A 20,888-nucleotide genomic window follows, 5' to 3' on the forward strand; every position below is an offset into this window, starting at 1 on the left:
CACATCCCAGCCTCATTGTGAATGACTGCAAGCAAACCCACAAGCAAAGCTTGATGCTTCTGGGTATACAGCCAGACCCCACTGCAGGACTTATTCTCTGGGGGACTCTAGATGTGGCTTCTCTTTTGACGTGCGATGTGAGTGGGGCCCTGATGTCATCAGGTAGAACAGAAAGGACTAGCAGATCCCTCCCTCCTGGAAATAACTCTTTACTGAGTCAGAGATACTATGTTGCACGATACAATCATATGTAGACTGGAGAAGGACACTGCAGTGGGAGGGGCAGGTAGTGCAAGCCAGTTGCACAGCCGTGACAGTCCTGAATGTGGCAGCAAGGCCTTGAAAGTAGAACAGGTTGGTCTGAGTCAGTGTTGGAGAGGAGGCAGCTGCATGCTTCCACCCCCTCCCCCGGCAGGGGTGTGTTGGGAGACCCGCACTTGGAATGTGTTTGAGCATAAAAGGGGCTCATGGGAGGCCTTCCTCCTGCAGGGTAACTCCCCAGCATCCCCATCTGCCAGTGATGTCTGAAGGCTTGGGAGAGGCAAGGGTGATGTCCAAGTAAGCTTCCTGGGGCTGTCCAGGCCCTTCGTGCAGAGAAGGCTTCGGCCATGCTGGGTCATTGTGTGGTGAGGTTAACAGGTAGCACAAGGAGCGCTGCTGTGTGGGGGGAGGCCAGAGCTGCCTCCTTGCAGCCTGTGGTGTTCTTCTGCCTTTAGAGGAGCTAGCTGGCAGACAGGGACAGGCCAGCTCCCTCGGAGAAAGGTGAACCCTTTGCTGGGAGAACTTCCACACTCTCCTCTGCTTCCTGCTTTTGCAAACTTCCCTGGGGTTGCACATCACTGCGGTAGAATATTCCAGAACCTGAGAGATGAAACTCTAGCATGGATTCTTCCTGGGTTACTCCCGAGACTGAGATGTGGAGGCAAGGGGGAAGCAAGGAATGTTCTGGTTACTTGACAAAAAAAAAAAAAAAGCTTGACTGTGTCTGGGACCCTGTGGGCAGGGCAAAAAGTGGCAGGCTAGGCAAAGTCCCATTGCCTACGTGAAGGGGGTGGACAGTTTCCTGAGGACTCTGTTCCTATAACAATGGGGAGGGTCTTGTAGACCCCTAACCCCTAACCTTGACCCTGGAATTTTAACTCTCATGTGCAAGCTGCAGAGGTTTCATAACCTTGGGCAGACCCAGGAAACTTGTTTGCTGGGACAGGTGTGGCGATGTGGATGGACACCATTCAGAGACAGATTGCAGATCCCCTTCCCGAGGTAGCCTGCTTGCTGGCAGGCTCATTCATAGGAGAAGGGCCCTCTCCTCCTTTTCAGCCAGGGTAAACCAGTAGACCTCCTGACCAGCAGGGCGATGTGCATGCATGTGTATATGCGTGTGCACGGGTGTGTATGTGTGTATGCAGGTGAGTGGGGTGTGCATGTGCGTGGATGTCTAGGGGTGCTTTTTCCATAAGTTGTATCACTGTGGTTGGGTGAGCCCAAAGCTGCAGGTCAGGTGTGGAGGATACCCAGGGGAGTCAAAGGACCCTAACAGTCTGTAGGTGAGGCTTTCTGGGGAGCTAGAGATGCTCAGGGCCCTGCTGCCCTTCTATCTGGCAGGGTCTGGTCTGAGAGGCCCTCCTTAGTAGGGGCTCAGGCTACCTGGAGGGCCAGGGGGCCCAGGAAGGCCGGGAGGACCCTGGATCCCTGGCTCACCCTTCGGCCCCATGGCGCCCCGCTGGCCTGGTGAGCCTGTCTTCCCTGCAATTCCTGGTTTTCCTTGAGGCCCTGAAGGTCCTGGAGAACCTGGGGGTCCCTCTGGTCCTGGTGGCCCCACATCTCCTTTGGGACCTGGCTGTCCCCTTGGCCCTCCAGTCCCGAAGCTGCCCTTGGAGCCCTTGAGGCCAGGAAAACCCCGAGGACCAATGGGTCCCCTCTCTCCTGCAGCTCCTGCCTCCCCTGGCTGCCCCTGGGGACCCTGGGGGCCTGGTGGGCCCAAGCTGCCGGGGTCTCCTTTAGGTCCTCTGCTGCCAGCAGGCCCTTTTGTGCCTATGTCTCCTTTGAGTCCTCTGGCTCCTGGAGGGCCGGGGGCACCTGGGAGGAGAGAGAAGAAGGAAGAGGTCAGTCTGTGAAGGGTTCACTCAGGACACAGCAGGCACACTGACAGCCTGGGCATAAGCAGAAGCCCTTTTCCAGGGCAGCCACCATTGGCTATCATCTGGGAAGTGATGACAAGAACAGTGGCATCTCTGCAGCCACATGCCAGGTACACAATTGGCTTATAAAACTCATTCTTCTGACTTCCAGGCTTGTCCCCGCTCCACCTGCGCCCTCAGGTCATGATCTGAGAGGGCATTTTATACCTCATGGCAATCTTTGACCATCACCCCTGGGACGACTGAAGTCACTGAGGCCGGGGAATGACATAGAGGAGGAAACCAGGAATGTGAGACAACAGAATCTGGAGGTGGCTCCTGACATGAGCAGGTGGGCCCACTGACTGTCAAAGAAGAACAATTCCTCCAGGAAGCCCACGCTGACCACTCTAGCTTCTTTCCTGAGCTTTTGAGGTTAGAACCAAGGAACAGTGGAAGCAAATGTAAGGTGTCTAGCAAATGGATCCTGCATAACGGGTGAGGGTCATGTCTCCCATCTCAGCCCTGGACACAAACAGAGCCTGGCTAATGGTTGGGAGACCTTGGTATAGCCTTGATTCTCCAGCCATGAGCCCTGGGGAGGTAACAAGATGAAGTCATAGACCCTCTCTTCACCCCCATTCCAGCCATGCCCCAGCTCTGAGAACACACAGGAGAAAGTGGCCATGGCTATGCCTGGGCAGGTCAGCCAGCCACACGTGCACACAGGAAAGGGGTCAGGGATTGTGGCAAACAATAGCCTGTCCCATCACAGCCTGCATTCCACCTTCTTCAGCAGTCTGGGCAAATGGCTGGTGGGTGGGGTTGGTGAGAGCAGTGAGCCCCAGCCTGGGTCTTGGGGGCAGGGGCAAGCTGCTGCTGCATTTTCTTCTTTGCAGTAAAGCCGTGAGTTTTGGAACTTCCTGGAGGCATTCCACAGGGAAGGCAGTTATACCTCAGAGGTGAAGTGAGGTCCCCAGGACTTCCTGAGTGGAAACTAGCACTCAAATGGGCTTCTAGGGGGGTGGATTCTGTAGGCCAGGAGTGGATAGTCCTTCTCATTGCCATCTCCAGTTCTGTGACATCAGGGTCACCATCAGTGACACCCTCTGCCTCCCGAGCTGTCCACGCCCTACTGCTTCCCCCAGAGTTCCTTCCTGGAGTGTTTCTAAGTGGATCAGAGGTGGAGAGTGCCATCCTCTACTATGACCTAAAGTGGAAACAGATGGGCAGCCCCACCAGGTCCTAGAGAAACCTTCCAGGCTATTCCCTGTCCCTACTTGCACATGCCTACCTCCTGTTGCAGGTGTGTGGCTCTGCAGCATCTCATGTGGTCTGCCAGCAGCACGGGTTCGGGCTCTGTAGTCAGGATGGTGAGGAGCTGGGGGCTCAGGAGCAGCTGGCAGCTGATGGCAGCAGCCTGACATTCGAGAAGCCAGGTGGCAGGACCTCCCCATTGGTCCCTAGTGCAGTACTGCTGGCAGGGTGGCAGCCAGAAAAACACAGACATACACAGATGCCCATGCTGGAGCTGGCTCCCCCAGCCTGGCATGCCTTGCTGGGAGTTGGCAAAGTTACAGAATCTGTCTTCACCCTGACTCTGCTGCTGGCACTTGGGGCCAGCTGAGGTTTGGAAAGGCAGACAGCCTTTCAGAGGCAGAGAGGCCCCAGGAGGCTCTGTGGGTGGGTGGGAGTGGAGCCGCCGGGCGGGACAAGTCTCTCCAGAAATTGGGTTTCCTCTGGGAGGTGGACTTAACACTATGGAGCCACACTATGGAACCACACTTAGTGCATGCAGTGAAGCTGCACGCCATGCAATGAAACAGTTGAATTGTATTTCATGTAACTGAGAATGCAATGGAAATGTACTTTACTGCTTCCAAAGGCCTATGGCCCCAGATTCCTGGGTCTGGGGTACCCCCCCCCCCATCCTGACCAGCAGGACACTCTCCCCCGCCCCTTCCTGGCTGCCTCCCTGAGGCAGCACCCACCCTGGCTCTTTAGTACTAAACTGTCCACCTTGCCTTTGGGCTGGATGACTCCCACCCTGGCAAGTTTGGCCTCCCCCTGCCCAAGGCTGACTGGGATCCCTTGTTTTCTCACTGTGGAATCCTCCTGTGCTGTCATCTTTGGCAGACCACCTCCTATCCTTGGTCCTAAGGAGCACAGTAGTCAGCTGCAAGGACTGCCAAAGGTCTTCATGCCAGTGGGCAAGTAGGAGATAGATACAAGGGCCTGCACATACCCACTCTGGTCAGCCCCTCCGGCTCTCTTTTCTCAGACAGCCCTGGAGTACCTATTTTCAAGCGGGGCAAACATCCACCCTCTTGGGGATGTGTGTGCAGAAGTCTCCATCACAGCTTTCTCCTGTCTCCCCCAGGGTGAGAACATTGTTACCATTGTCAACTGAGTCTGCTGTGTCCCCAGCACTAAGGTGGTTGCCTCCCCCTGCAGAGCACAAAGCACTGTGCAGGAGGTGTGGCTGCCAAGGTTCCACCTGTTGGGGGCAGGTCAGATTTCAACCCAGGTTATAGAAGCTCTGAATGAGACCCTAGCTCCTTCTGCTTCATATATTGAAGGTCTCCCCCTCCCACTCCTATGGGTGTCTCCACTCTGGGATATTGTCTAAAGTGTGCTGAGGGGATCCCGGAGAGTGGAGAGGCTGGCTTCCTCAGGGGAACAGAGCCCCCAAGTGCCCCTTGGACCAGCCAAAAGTCACAGTCAAGGAACAAGTCAACAAGGTAGTTTAGTGGTTACAGTATAAGAGGAAGGAATATGACAGAGGTGACCAGAGGCCCTTCTCAAGGACCCAGACAGTAATAGGATGTTGTCATCAGTAGTTAAGTGTGTGTGTTGTTGGCGGGGGTGGGGGGGGGCGGAGTTGGCTGCTGCCCTGAGCAAAGAGAGGGGCCACTGAAGGCCAAGGAAGAAATGCCAGCTGTGGTGGTCATGGGCCAAGTTGGGAGAAGGGACCAGTGCATCCTGTGGCTGTGGGGAGGCCCATAATTACTAAGGAAGCCATTGGCTGTAATTAGGCTCCTGGGCCCATTAGGGTCCAGCCACAAATGACTGCATGTCTGGAACAAGTAGGGTGGTCTGCTCTGTGGCCTGATCCCAGAAAGGGGATGAAGGAAGGATAGGGGGATGCACCCATTTTCTCTGGGCCCTGATACTGTCCATTTAGGGCCGAGGGTGCATGGGCAGGCAGGGCTTCAGCACTTGTCACCATTGGAGGCAGCTGGCCAGCTTCCAGGGTAATTGAAATGGAAGGGGTGCCTCTTGAGGGACTGGCTTGGTGCCGTGGGAGGCACACTGGCCTGGCTGGAGTCCTGGCTCTGGTGATGTTGTGCTCCGGCTCCCTTCTACTTTGTGAGAATTGTGGTTCAAATCAGGGACTCTCGGTCTTGCCTGTGGTTACTATTGGGAAAAAATGCCACAGGACTTCCATCTCATCTTGGGCTGGGTTGGTTTATAGCAGGTTAAACTTCCTGCTGAGAACAAGCAGGGCCCTTAGGGAAAAACCAGAACATCATTTTAGAGGCTGGGAGAGGCACCAAGAGCTGTGATCCCAGGGAGAAGGGACTTGTGGAAGGGAGCCCAATACCCTTTGCAGCTCTTTCCCATGAAGCATTTGTGGATTAGTCATTGGTTTAGGCAGGGAGTCTGAGCAGCCAAACAAAAGGTTGCAGCTACTGGACTAGCAAGCTGAGTGTTCAGCAGCCTTGCTGGGCCTGGTAGAGAAGACCCCTTCCCTGCCACTTCCCTCACCTTGAACAAGGGAAGGCTGGGACAGCCTCTTTCTGTCCTACATGGATGTTTGTCTGCATGCTGATTGCAGGAGTTGCATGGAGGGGGTTCCTGATGGAATCACATGTTTGTAAAGTGAATTTCTCCATGTCCTGTCCTTCTTGCCCACCATCAGCTTCTACCACAAAGTTCACACTTCCATTTATTCACTCACAGAACAAATGGTGGCTTAATTATCTTCTAAGGGTTGACACTCCACCAGGTATGTGATGGGTAAGACAAGGAGCCTTCACCATCCAGCACTTGAGCTTCATAATAATTTCAGACACATGACACCCCCTTATAGTTCACAGCAACTTGTTCATGCTCATGATTCCCATGCATCCTCACAGCTACCCATGGAATACATGCAAGTAGATATTGATATCTTTAAATGTGGATGAGGACATAAAGTTGAAAGCAGTCAAGAACCCTGCCTCAGGTAACTCAGCTAAAAAGTGGAGATGGCTTTTCTATTTAATTACCAAATGATAGTCCTCATATAAACACTGTCTAGCATAGACATAGAAATTACCCTGGAGAGTGGGAAGGGATGAATCTTCTATGAGCGAGATGAACACTGTGAGAGCATCACCTTTGAGTAAATGAAGACTTAGCATTAATCAGAGCTGGACAAGATCTCAGAGATCAGTCCATCTCACCCCTTCATTTCAAGATGAAAGGAGGCAGAAGCCCAGGAAGATGAAATGATCCTGTCTAAAGACCCAGAGAAAATTAGAAGCCAGGTTCCTTTCCTATGCAGTTTTGGAGTCCTAAGTCTTCAATCAGGACGGGCTGGGGCCGCTCCATCCTTCCCTCTATTGCAGACAGTAGCTCAGCTTCAGCCATGGGGAGAACTCATTGGCAGCCCCAGCCTCCAAGCCTGCCGACACCTGCCTGTGGATGAATGCATGAGTGATGAGGCCTCTGTGAGAAGGCATGTGCACTGTGTGCAGAGCTTTCAGTAAGAGAGATTTTACAAAAAGTGGCTTTCATGACCCAGAAATGGAAACAAATGTGTGGAGGTTAAACCAAGAGTCAGATATCCCTCCAACAGATGTCTTTAAGAACTCTATCACAATTAGGACCACAGTACACTTACATCCCTGACTGTTAACGCTTGTAACAGTTCCATGATCAACACTTGTGATACTGCCTCTCTGTTTCACACCCTCCACCTCAGCAGAGAACGTTTTTTGGGTTATCTTCCTGTTCATGTCCTGGGGTAGGGTTAGGGGGGGTCTCCTTTTCTTAGGCTCTAGATGTGTGTATTTCAAAGTCATGGTGAGGGGTCGGGGTTTTCAATCCTGGTGTGACCTTATGCGCATGCTTTAAACACTCTCCCTCATGATCTCTGGTCACTCTCCTATAAAATAGCAACATCAGCATCTATACAATATGACCTTTTCTAGTGTACAAGGATTGCTGTGAAATGTTCAAGTGAAACAGTGTGGAAATGGGTTTCTACCTCAGTAAAGCTTCCGATTTCCTTTGTTCTTAGGTTGAATCGAAGAAAACCCTGACATTGGCAGATGGTGAGCCACAAGAACTATCTCCCAATGGCCTTCACTGGGACACCGTCACGTGAACCCACTCTTGATACAGAATCTAAGCCTCAGTTGGGAGTGGAGTTACCTCAGCGGAGAAAGAGGTAAATCTCTCGCTGGGAATAGGAGGAGAGCCCAGAGTTGGCAGTAGAGAATCCCCTGAAGACCCACTCTCACTGAGGACACACCGTGACTTTGAGGAAAGTTTGTGAGGGCTCTCTGGTATCCTGAAGAGACTTGTGGTTGCTCTTCTCTGTATACCACACCTTACAGGGGGGGACTGTTGTCACTGATGGAGAAATTGATACATAGTGAAAGTAACTGGGCCCTCCTGTGAGTGGCAGCTCTAAGAGGTGGCCAAAGGCAGGTGTGTGTTGTTACTATGATGAACAAAAGAGTCAAAGCAGCAGTCAGAACAGCTTGCCTACCAAGGCTGTGGCCCTGGCTGACTGACCATGGTGTTCCTCCAAGTGAAACAGACGAGGAGTCTATCAAATTCTTACTGTATCTGTGTAAACAGAGAAGTTCAAGATCAACCCAAGTCTCCAACCTGAACCATGAAATGCTGTCATGCCCTTCAGTCAATTCCCAAATTGGGAATCAGCTTATAGGATCAGAACCCCTTGAATGAAGTGGAGCCAGAGTCCTTTTGAGAAAAAATTCCATTGTGTGGCATTATTTACAGTGTTAATCTGTCAGTTTACTCAAAAGAATATATGGTGTTTTACTAGATTGACTGCTTTGGGGGTAAGGAATGAGTCAGAATTGATGAGAACCTTTGAGGCCTACTGGACCCGGCTCTGATCTGACTCTCACTCCAGACCTAAGATGTTACTATGGTGACATCTAGTTAGACTAGGTAGGCTTATAGAGGTCTGGTGGTCAATGGATTGGTAGCTTAGGTCCAACTCACAGCAGACTCCGTGGGCCCCTATATCCACTCTGTGGTTGCTTTCCCTGTCCCAGAGAGCATAATTGGAACAGACATCCTTGGCAGCTGGTAGAATCCCCAGGTTGGTTTGATATCCTTAAATGTGAGACATGATGGGAAAGTACAACTGCAAGCCAACATAAACACCTCTAACTAAAAACAAAAACAAAGACAAAAAAAAAAAAAAAAAAAAACTAAACCAAAGCAACAAGCATCGTTGTAGGCCTTGAAGAGGTCTGTGCTACATTAAGGGTTTGAAGGCTGCAGGGGTGCCGATTCCCACCACACTCCTATTCAGTGTGTGTCCATGGCCTGTGCAGAAGACCACTGGGTCTAGAAAAACCATGGTGATTATCACAGACTCAACTAGGTGGTGACTCCAGCTGCAGCCTCTGTTCCATTGCTTGAGCAGGTTAAGTTATTCCCTGGTACTTGGCTTTTAGCTAATGATCAGGTATGTTTTTACCGCTATCCCTGCCGATAAACGCCCCAGGAGAAGTCTGCTGCAAGCTGACAAGGCTGAACTAGACACATCAGTATCCTGCTTCAGGGTAGTAGCAATTCTCAAGCCTTATGTTGTAATTTTGCCCCCCCCCCCCCGCAGGAGTGGAAAGATCTTGATGACTTTTCTCATCTACAGGATATCACACTGATCCCTTACACTCATAGCATTATGCTGATTGGACCTACTGAGTAAGAGGTAGCAACCATCAATTTATAGTAAGAAAAACATCCATCAGCAGGTGTGACATAAGTCTGACAAAAGCTCAGGGTGCTTCACTCTCAGTGAAATTTCTAGCACTATGGGCACATCATAGTATTCCTTCTAAGGTGAATGACTGGTTGTTGCATCCAACCCATTCTAAAGCCTGAAAAAAAGCACAATGTCTAGGAGCCCTGTTTGGATTCTAGATGCAGCATATTATAAGTCTTTTTTTCAGGTATGTTAACCCTGACCAAGGAATTGAAGATCTTCTGATTCTGAGTGAATCCCAGAACAGGAGAATGCTTTGCAATAGATCCAGGCTACTGGGAAAGTGACTGTCACTTGAACCATGTGGTCCACCAGATCTCAAGATTCTTGAAGGATAGAGATGCTATTGGAGACTATGGTAGGCCCTGACAGGTGAATGGCAACACACTTCTTTAGTTGTGTAGGACTTTGGAGCAAAGTCCTATGGTTCTCTGCAGGCAACTTCTCCTCTTGATAGGCAGCCTGCTACTTTGTTTTAATAGAGATCGATTACTACATCATGGGCCATCAAGTCATCCTGTGACCAAAGACAGCCACTGTGAACTAGAGATAAATTGACACATAAGGCATAAATATGGGTGTGCACCATAGAGTACTCCATGATCACTTGAGAGTGGATATGTACATGATAGGGTCCGAACAGGCCTTGAAGGTGCAAGTAGATGAGTCAAATATCTATGGTTCTTATTCCTACTATGCTGTCTTTTCTTTCTCAGGTTTTGTCTACAGCCTCATGGGAAATACTCATGATAAAGAGACAAATGAAAGAAAAATTAGACCTATTTTACAGATGGTTTTGCACAAAATGCAGGTACCACTGAAAGTGGGCAGCTACCATGATACAGTATTTTATGCAACATCCCTGAAGAGGAACAATGAAAGAAAGCCCTCCAAATGGCAAGAAATTCAGGCAATGCATAAAGTATATGTATCTATGTAGGCCTAATGAAGCAAATCTGTGTAAAAATCTGGATTTATAGAACAGGCACAGTTAAAAACTGTGATGTGCAAGGTTGCTGCCTAAGTTGTTCATTACCATAGGCTAATTAATTAACCTGCTAGGAGTATACCTAAGCCCAGGTGCTTTTGTGTCTGGTGAGCCCACCAAGGCTAGGGGAGCTTTGCAGCAGCCCTGCCTGCCGACAGCTCTTACCTCGTACGATGGTGACATTGTGAAGGATCTCTCCATGCTTTGTGTCCACGGCCTTCATCTCTTCCACAATCATGGAGAGGTTGCGGACACTGAAGTCTAGCCGGGCACTGAGCAGGCTGAAGCGCTCCTGGAGCAGGTCTGTGGTGCCCAGCATGAGGGAGACAGACTTGTTCAAGTAGTAAAGCTCCTCAGCGTGGGTATGGAAGCCCAGTGTGCAGGACAGCCGCACGTCATCCAGGTACTTGAGCATGCTGTGCACATGGCTGTCCGTGGCATTGATGTTGGTGAAGATGGTGCCGATTTCTATCTCATGAGAAGCCATGCGGCCTTCCAGGGACTCGAACCTCTCTATTGTGCGGTTTTGGGCGTAGCGGGTGTGGTACTGGAGGTCGTGCATATTTTCCTCATGGTCATCCAGGAAGGAGGAGATGTTATCCAGTTGCAGCTGCAAGCCCATGACCTGAAGAACCAGGTCATGCATACTCTCGGAATTCTGGCTGATGCGCTGTGAGGAGGCCCCCAGTGTGGCTTGGATGTTCTTAACCACCTCTCCGGTCTTGGCTGAGGTGGCACGGAGGCCACTAAAAAGCCGGGTGTAGTTCTGCCAGTCAGTGACGATCTTCTGCAGCGTCAGGGTCTCCTCATCTGTCTTCCGCTGGATGCCATGGATCCACTCGGAGGTCTGCCCCACAGTGAAGTTGATCTGGTTCACAGCGGCTTTAACGTCGTAGCAGTCCTGGGTGAGGTCCTTCAGAGAGAGGTCCAGGCCCATGGTGGTGGCCTGCCAGCCCCTCACCTGTGCCAGGAAGAGCCCCAGAGACTGGTTGACCTGGTGGATGGAGAAGGAGCAGCTGCCCATCTCCTGGGAGATCTGACTGCTGGTGCTGGACAGCAGTTCCTGGGCCTGTGAGGTCTGGTCCAGCTGGACCTCCTGGGCCAGAAGCATCTTCTGCAGTCCCTCCAGCTCCTCCTGCAGTTTTCTGATTTCTTTGCCCAGCTGCCCAGCCTCATGGCAGAAGGAGCAGTTGTTGAGGGCTTTTGGATCTTCCGGAGAAAGGGAAAACATTTTGAGTGGCTAAAGATCAGGAGACAACAGTTGTTTCTTTCAACAAAACGTTTCAGGGCATAATGGATTGGCAAATGGCTACCCCACTCTGTCTTTTTTTCCTGAAGTGTCTGTGAAATTCTCAGGAAAGCCTTGTCAGTGTTACAAAAGTTCTTTTCTCTCAATGCCTTTTTGGTGATCTGAAATGTAGGATTTAGGTTGTTTTGATATCCCATGGCCAAATTCTAGAAATATCTTTAGAACTTTCCGAAGATGACCAAGAACCTCCCATTTGTTTTCTATTTTAAACTCTCTTTGGGTATTTTTACACCCGTTTTCTTGCTTGATCCTGTTGTGGATACCACAGAGGGTGGCCTTAGGATCTGCATGCTGTGACTCATGAGGAATGAGGCACAACAAATTGACTTGTGACAGCTTAGTGCTTTCCATCTGCATCACAGCACACCCCTTCTAAACTCTCTGAGGATGGTGCCTCAGTCACCTTCCCTCTGAGAAGATGCCTGGGTGAAGCTGGAGACGGAGCTCTGGGTTGCACAACCACATCATGCATGGATGAATAAAGAGCTAAGCCTGTTAGGGGGCTTTGGAAGGTCTTAGCATCACTTCCAATACACAAGGCTATTTTGAGAATGAACTCTACTTGGTTTTGATTCTATCTGCAGACTTTTGCTAGATGGGATGGCAGTGTCATTGGGTAGGAGATTACCCTGATGTGCCACAGAACCACCTGTCCCAGGCCTGGCTGGAGAGGGAAGCAGAGAGCCGTGAACATTGTATCCTTGTGCCTGGAAGGCTGGTGAAGCCAGCCCTGCTCTGGACATCATAGCACAGCAGGCACCTTGCTCTGCTGCCAGGGAGGATTGGTTTACATCAGTCATTAGCACAGCTGGACTCTGCACACTTACCCAGCCCCTGGAGGTTCTCTTGCATTGACACAAGCTTCTTGTCATAAATGGATTGGGCCAAGGAGATGTCTTCTGAGAGAGAGTCCACCTTTTTGAAGACTGTAGGGGAGGGGAAACACCGGTAAGAAACCACTGCAGGTCTTAGTTCAGTGGATCAGTGGTCTTTTGTTGGGAAGGATTATTATCAGGCCCTCTGCAACCTAAGCCATTCACTCTCCTGGTAGGAGGCTTTCCAGAGTCACTATGTATCCCTTTAAAAAAATAATAACAGCCCCCACCCCAGATGTCAGAACCAGGACCTTATCATACAGCAGGGAAAATTCAAAAAAGAAAAAAATATCCTTAATTCTCACACCAGAGATTGTTGCCATCAAAATGTTTGTGTATTTCTTTGAGCCTCTTTTACACTGATAGTAATTTTTTCAGCCACCTAGATGATGTACTTCTTTAGAAAACATAAGTAAGTGGGCTGGTACTGTGGCATAGCATATTAAGCTGCAGTGGCCTAGGATACTTCCAGCATCCCATATGGAAACTGGCTCAATTCCCAAGTACCTTACATCTGATTCAGTTCCCTGCCAAAGTGCCCAGGAAAGCACAGGAAGATAGCCTAAGTCTTTGGGCACCTGTCAACAATGTGGGAGGCCAAGATGAAGCTCCAGGGTGCTGATTTCAGCCTAGCCCAGCCTGCCCACTGAAACCATTTGAGGAGTGAACCAGCAGATGGAAGATCTTTCCTCTCCACCCACCTCTCTCTCTATAACTTTGCCTTTCAAACAAAGAAATAAAAATAAACTTTTTTTTTAAAAAAGGAGGAAACCAAAAGCAAAATGGGCATGTTCTGAGAATTTAAACTGATTGGTATTATATCATAGATGCATGTTTTTAGGATTTATTTATTTCTATTTGGCATGTAGATTTTCACGAAGGGAAAAGGAGAGACAGAGAGATCTTGCATCTGAAACTAGGAGCCAGGAGCTTCTTCGGGTCTTCCCCATGGGTGCAGGGTCCCAAGGACTTGAGTCATCCTCTACTGCTTTTCTGGGCCATTAGCAGAGGACTGGACAGGAAGTGGACAGCTGGGACATGAATTTGTGTCCATATGGAATGGCAGTGCCACTGGGTGGAAGATTACCCTGATATGCCACGGCACTGGCCCCCATCATGTATATTTTTCCATCAATGCTTATGTCACTTCAAAATCTATTTTTAGGATCTGGCCCAGTGGACCAGTGGCTAAAACCTCACTTTAAACCGTACGGGCATCAGTTTGTGTCCTGGATGTTCTACTTCCCATCCAGCTCCCTGCTTGTGGCCTGGGAAAGCAGTAGAGGTTGGCGCAAAGTATTAGAACCCTGAACCCGTGTGGGAGACCAGGAAGAAGTTCCTTGCTCCTGGCTTTGGATTGGCTCAGCTCTGGCCATTGCAACCAATTAGGGAGTGAACCAGCAGACAGAGAATATTTCTCTCTGTATTTCCTTCTTTCTGTAAATCTGCCTTTCCAATACAAATAAATACATCTTTTAAAAAAGAAAAAAACCTACTTCCCAGCACTGTGGCATATCAATCTAAGCCTCCATCTGTGATGCTGGTGTCTCATATGGGTGTTGGTTTCAAGTCCCAGGAGCTCTAGTTCTGATCCAATTCCCTGCTTATACAACTGGGAAAGCAGTGGAGAATGGCTCAATTCCTAAGGACTTGGGTACCCAAGCGAAGATAATCGCTGAAAAGGAAACCCCGAAGCTCTCCATTGACTCCCCCAAATTGCTCACCCCTAACTCTTTTCCCCCTTAGCCCATTCATTTTGGATCTTGCTTTCTGTCATTTCATCTTCTCAGATGTAGAGTGGGACCCATCTTCCCACTAAGGGTGTATTGAGATGATCCAGGGACATCACCGTATCTTCTCTGAGCTACTGGAGCTTTTATGAAAGACTTCAGGCATCTTGGGGGCTGTGGGCCAAGGCCCTGGCAAGGGTTATCCAGGAAGTGTGGGGTCCCTGAGGGACCATGCATTGCTGCTGTTGATCATGGACTGTGGTTTTCCCTCTCTTCTGGTCAGGGATGTTGGTCACTTTCTGAAAGCCAAGCACCAAGGAGTGCTTAGCAGAAATAGGTAGAGCTGAACAAGGGTGAAGAGCTTGGGAAGTTCTGAAATGCATGGTCCTCAAATCTGGGTGCATGTGGCAGTGCAGTGAGAAGTTTTTAATAAACAAATAGGGCCTGGGTATCAGCCAGAGATTATGATTTAATTCATCTGGACTTTGCATGTTTAGGGTAGGGATGAGGGACTCTGGCTCTGGTATTGGCACATATTCTACAGACATTTTGGTATGCACATGAAGTGGGAAGACAGTCTCTTCATTGGTGACATGCCATTGAACTCATGGCTGCCAATATCTGGCACTTCTTAGTGGTTGGCTTGCAAATTCATGCCTACAGGATAACTGGAAGACAGCTAGAGTGTTGATTCAAATTAAAATACCGGCCTCTTCTCTTGAAGCCAAGAAAGCCGGTGAATGAATAACCCCAACCAGGGCCAGGAACGGATGCCCTTCCTAACAAAACGCTCATCCTCAGGGTGAGCAAGCCTCTCCCTATCCCCACCTTGGCCTCTGATATCTGGTATGTTAGAACAAGCTTATTCAAGCATGGGTTTTCAAGTCTGAAGCTGAGGGTAGAATGGAATTGCAGTGAGATACCAGCAGTTTTTTTTTTATAGTAGTTTACCATAAATGAAGCACAAAAAGGTGAAAGTTACCAGATTGACTGGTCCAGCTACTATAGCCTACAGATGATAGTATATGTGTATGTATGAGAAGCAATAGCCTTCACCAGCCCTGTGGGTAGACCTGGGTGAGACCTGGAAATTTTCATTTTGAATACTGGGAAGGATTTCATTGCAGAAGGGGATATAACCTTACTTTGAAAAACACTTCCACATAGGCCATGGAAAGAGCTTAGAAGTCCCCTGATCCAATGATATCGATCCTTGATGCAAATAAAAATTCCCAAACACCAGAGATTTGACAGAGGTTGAGTTAATTTAATTATCTGCAGTAAGGTCCGAGTGCCAGTATTATTTTAAGGTCTCAGGTGACTCCAACTTAGAGCTGAAACTGAGAACAACACATCTAGTCTCATATTCTCTTTTCCTTATGGGAAAATAGGGAACCGGGATGACAGAGTGTCTTGGTCAAAGCCACATGGCTAATTCTCGAGCAAGAATCAGGACTTTTGGTTAGGCAGTGAAAGTCCTCAGTTGGCTCTGGACCATAGGCTACATATGTTGAATGTTCTTTACAGAGGACTTCCTGGTGCCAAAGCCCTGAAAAGACACTTCCTTGAAGCCTGAAATGGGCAGGCCCTGGACTCACCCAGCGAAGCCAGCACAGCCACGGCCACTAGGAGAAGGGCCAGGAAGAGGTAAAGAATCCGCACAGATGTGTGTAGGGACAGGTTCTTCTGGCAGCGGCTGCAGTGGGGCCCAGGCTGGCCTGTGGAGGGGGAATGGTAGAGGATAGGAGAGGTCACACTGGGAGGCCAGAGCTCAAGGGTCAATGCCACATTCCTGCTTTGGCTGTCCTCATCACATTTCAAACCAGCCCCAGCAGGCAGCTGTTTTTCCACCCTCACTCTTGACCTATTTTACTACTTTCTCTGTGTCCTACAGCCACCTGGAAGGAAGAGACAGAGTCAGCATCTTCAATACCATTCACTATTGCTACCACCATGCAGCCTAGGAGGCAGGGGAAACATCCCTTCTTACAACGCGGGCCCTACTGATGACTGACAATATGAGCAGCCAGTCTTTCAGCACAACTGGGTGATCCATTTGTCTAGCAGATGCCCAGGTTTTATTATTGAAACTCTGTAATCAGGGGGACTCTTTGGGATGGAGCATACAAAGATGGTTTACAAAGACTATATCTGTTTTCAAGTTAAAAATCCACCTATATCCTGGAGAACCATAAGTTTGGTTACCAGTTCCCAACTTTGTGGGGAATTAGAAGTTCTCCTGGAAGAAAAGTCAATGATTTCTGTGTACCAGAAATCTGTGGGCCAGTGATTTGAAGGAATGAGGAAGCCAGGTGTTCCTGGAAACTCTGGCAGGTGACCAAAGCCCAAGGGGAATGCAGTGGCAGCCTGTGAAATTCCCAGTGGGAACTCAACATCAGCTTAAGATTATAATCATCGGGACTTCCTACAAATCCAGACACCTGGCCTGCAGACTGACAGAAGCTAGACTTTCTGGTCTTGGTCTTAGGCATCACAGGGTAGCTGCGCGAGGTCCACGTTAAAAACAATCATTCTGATCTAGACTGAAAGTCCTATTCCCAGCAACAATTCACATGGCATGGGATATGACTCAGGGACAGTTCTGGGCCAGCTGGAAGAAAAGGTCCTAAAGACAGGGTCCTAGCTAAAGAAGAGGGCAGAGGGTGCAGGAAGGTCTCAGGAAGAATCTGGGAGACAGATGGTGCTTGTGTGAAACTTGGATGTGATCTCCACTGCATAACCCAGGGCCGTGCAACTCCACCCTTTGCTTTCCAAGAAGCAAACGGGAAAGGAGATCCAGATTTTGAAGCCAAAAAGAGAGAGACATGATTCTTGCATGAGCCTGGGATTGGAGCAGAGGGCTCTCAGCTCAGACTGGAGGTCAGGCACGGTCCTCAGAGCCCTTACCCTCCTGGATGCAGGGGAAGGATGGCATGTCCTCGTCTTCAACAGCTAGCTCCTCTTCAGTGACACACAATGCATCTCCATCACCACCGGCTGATCTCACTGTGACAGAAGCAGTACCATTAAGAGCCATGCTGGGAGCCCGAGCCACCCCTGTACCCCTCTAGCTGCCCCTTTGATGCCAGTCTCCACATGTCAATCTCTCCCTGTTCCCTGGGTCCAAGCCAGCCCTCCTGAACTCCAGATGACGTGACTGTACATTGAGAAAAGGAGGTTAAGAATCAGGTGCTTATCTGGATTAGGGGATCTCTCTGTCTTCCACAAGCTGGAAAAAACATTCAGGCCAGCTCAAAGAGTCAACTGATCCATGCTTTGCTCAGACCTCTGGGCTGCTTGACTCAGTTCAGATTCTTCCATCCAAACACTCAAGAAGTGAAGGAGGCTCCCTCCTATCCAGGCGCAAGGCTGGATCCAGCCCAGTAGTCCCAACCAAGACTCTGTGTCCAACATTTTTGGAGGAACTGAAGATGAATTGGAGCTGAAACTCAGAATTCTTAAGACTTGTTCCTAAGAACTCATGTTTATGTTTGTGTATCTATAGTCCTACTGGCTGAAAGGTCCAGAAAGTAAAGACATCACAATAGCACTGAGGACCCCTACCCACTCAGCTCTTGATCTCTAGTGCTCCAATACTCGAATTTTCCACTGAAAAAGAATCAGAGCTCCTTGGAGAAATGGGTGACTCTCGCGTAGGGACAGGGTAGACAAAACAAACACAAAGCCCCAAAGGTGCATATCAACCAAGATAGAGAGAACAGCTTGCAGGTGTCATATAACAATTAGGTATAAGAAAGTAGTGACAAGTCATTGAAAGAGGAGGAATTAATCCAGGACAGTGCAAGACTGATGGGCAGTAGGTAGATAGGAAGAAAAAAAAGAGGGCTCACTCTTGGGTGGATATTGAAGTTGAGGAATCAGAAATTCGCAACCATGATAGTAAAGACTGGATCAGGCAGGAAGTGACTGAGAGCATTGTCGGCATTTTGATGTGGGTATGAGGGTGGTTTGATGTGGAGAATATACACATGTTCTCAGAGTTTCTATTCAGAAACTCTTATTAGCTACAAAGAAAGGTAGCAAAATCCAGTAATTACAAGAGGGGAACTTCCCAAAATTTGTGGAAAATGTAATTAAAAGAAGGGCAGAAAGTATTTTAAAAGCCATGCCAATGAAGGGTCATCGAGAAGTTTATGAAAGAGCTATGCTTGGATTTAAAACACTTTGCACTAAAATAAGCATTTTTTCCAACTTTATTTTTTTTATGAACTTTTTGAAGTTGTTTCATACACTGGGGATATCAGAAAACACCCTCACTGGTGGTCAGAATCTTGGAGGACAATGGGTACTGTGAGAATCACCCACCAATGTTTATATAATATATTGACCCAGAAAGCATGCTCCTAGCACAAGCACGAGGGAATAGCAGGAAATGTAAAAATGAAGATCACCTCATTAGTGAGGGGAGGCTACCTTTGTCAAAAATCTCAACATCATAGAACAAAGAGTGAATGAGACATGACCACTAACTGCAATGCTTACTCATAGACTGGCCCCTGTACTGGAGGAAAAAGGAAGTTTATAGGAGCTGTTATATGGCAACTGGCCAAACTGGAATATGAAGAGTAGACCAAATATTAAATCATGGTGTTCATAACTTTATCTTGAGTTCACAGATAAAAGAAGCACTCAAGTACTTCAGAAAAAATATGGCTGACCATATGCATGTGTGTATGTGTGTGAATATCTAGTGAAGATCTATTTCTATGGAATATTATTCACCCAAGATTGTCTGAAGATAATTTCCTAAAAGTGAATTTACTGGATTAGATTATCAGAAAACCTTAATGATATACTTGATAGGCAAGTTACCACCTAGAAAGGATACACAGATGTCTTTTCAACCCACACAGTATATATTACTGATTTGAAAGTGAGTCTTGTCATACAAAATGTATTTGAATTTAACTTAACAGATCCCCATAGTATTTTAGCACATTTAAAAGTAAAAGTAAGACAGACTGAGTGTGTCAAGGACCTCCCAGGCCATGCCTTTCCTTGAATTATCTCTCTGTACCCTTTGTGTTTCTGTTGAGCTGTTGATTTTCCTTTTACAGGCGAGGATTTTTCTAAGAACACAACCCTTCCTCATGTGTCCTACAGATGAATCCTGGGGGCATCTGTGCTCCAGATTCTCACCCAGAGAATGTGCCCTTGCCTTTCGCCACTGCTACCGCAGCTCCACTCTAACATTCCTGCAGGTTGATTTCCTGGATGGGCTGTCCATGTGTGCCCACAGGATACAAACTGGAACTCAGACCTGTGAGGGCAGGCCTGTGCCCACCCAGCGCAGTCCTTTTCTGCTGGCCTGGAGTCTCTGGAGAGAGCCGATTTCTTTGGCAGCTCTCTGGCAGATGGATGCTTTCCCCTTAGCCTATCACCACCCCTTCGTCTCCATTTTCTCAAGGAGCAGATTCCTTGCAAGGAGATTTCAGATGGCAAGACCCTGACTAATCAGTAAGAAGCTTGTAGCCAAATCAGAAAGAACTGGGACATCCCAGGTTTGTGCAGTGTCACAGCAGCCTAGGAGACACACCTTCTTAGGTCTGAACTTCTGGCTAGAGGTCTTCGGTCCAGCTTCTCTTTACCTCTCATGTTGCCACTCATGGTTTGTCTCTCATCAATCTCCTCTTGCACACAGGACCCTGTGCTCCTGATTCCCAGCATCTAATGTAAATTTGTTTTTCTTGTCTCATTTGGGGACTGACAACACTTCAAATTCTGCGTTATCATTTGTCATTTGCATTTATGTTTGTAGTTCATCTAGTACCTAAGGTTTGTGACTGCAGAATATTTGTTAAAGATTTATTTGGTTAGTTAGTGTAAAGATGGAGTGACAAACAGGGACAGACAGAGAATCTTTCTGCTTTATCAGTTATCATTTGCATTTATGTTTGCAGTTCATCTAGTACCTAAGGTTTATGACTGCAGAATATATTGTTAAAGATTTATTTGTTAGTTAGCTAGTTTCAAGATGGAGCCACAGATAAGGATTGACAGAGAAGAGGGACAATCTTGCATTTGTTGGTTGGTTTATTTTCCCCAGTGGCCACATTGGCTGGGGCTAGCTCAGCATGAATCCACAAGCCCAAGACTCCATTTGGATGTAGGTGGCAGGGGCTAAGCACTTGAAAAACCATTTTTCTGCCTGTATTTGCAGGCTCATTAGCAGGGCCTGGCTTGGAAGTGGAGCAGCTGGGCCTGAATCTGGTACTCCTATATGGGATGCTGTCGTTGCAAGCATCGATTTCACCAGGTGTGCCACAGCTCTTGCCCCATTTTTTTTCAAGGTGGAGAATGTTTTAAGCCTGTACTGATGGAAGTAGAAATCTCAAGTTTTTTCTCCATTTTGTTTTTTAATAAGATGAAGTGCTGGATCTTGCCTCAAGACAGTCCCCATAACCGCCACTTTTACAGACAAAAAGACCAACAAAGTTTAGAGGAGTTAAGAATGCTGTTTAAACAGCACAGAGAATGTAAGTGGTAAAGTCCAGATTTGAGTTTAGAAATCTCAAAAAAGGGCCTGGCGTGGTGGCCTAGTGGCTAACGTCCTCGACCAGAACACGCTGGAATTCCATATGGGTGCTGGTTCTAATCCCAGCAGCCCCACTTCCCATCCAGCTCCCTGCTTGTGGCCTGGGAAAGCAATCGAGGATGGCCTACTGCCTTGGGACCCTGCACCCACGTGGGAAACCTGGAGGAAGTTCCTGGCTCCTGGCTTTGGATTGGCTCAGCACTAGCCGTTGAGGTCACTTGGGAAGTGAATCATCAGATGAAAGATATTTCTCTCTGTCTCTCCTCCTCTCTGTATATCTAACTTTGCAATA

At 48.4% G+C, this 20,888-nt stretch overlaps 1 protein-coding gene across 1 annotated transcript; it reads right to left on the minus strand.

Moving 5' to 3' along the window:
- Positions 1–1,620: 1,620 nt before the first annotated feature.
- SCARA3 (scavenger receptor class A member 3) lies at positions 1,621–17,077 on the minus strand. The gene is made up of 5 exons (XM_040966347.1): positions 16,948–17,077; positions 15,639–15,758; positions 12,263–12,361; positions 10,292–11,335; positions 1,621–2,079 (listed from the first exon to the last, which is right to left on the minus strand). Exons 1-5 carry the CDS (start codon positions 17,075–17,077, stop codon positions 1,628–1,630), a joined length of 1,845 nt encoding a protein of 614 aa, XP_040822281.1. The 3' UTR covers positions 1,621–1,627.
- Between the last annotated feature and the right edge of the window lie 3,811 nt (positions 17,078–20,888).

Source organism: Ochotona curzoniae, unplaced genomic scaffold, assembly GCF_017591425.1.
Source record: "Ochotona curzoniae isolate NIBS_2020 unplaced genomic scaffold, NIBS_Ocur_1.0 scaffold_4505, whole genome shotgun sequence".
Lineage (NCBI taxonomy): Eukaryota > Metazoa > Chordata > Mammalia > Lagomorpha > Ochotonidae > Ochotona > Ochotona curzoniae.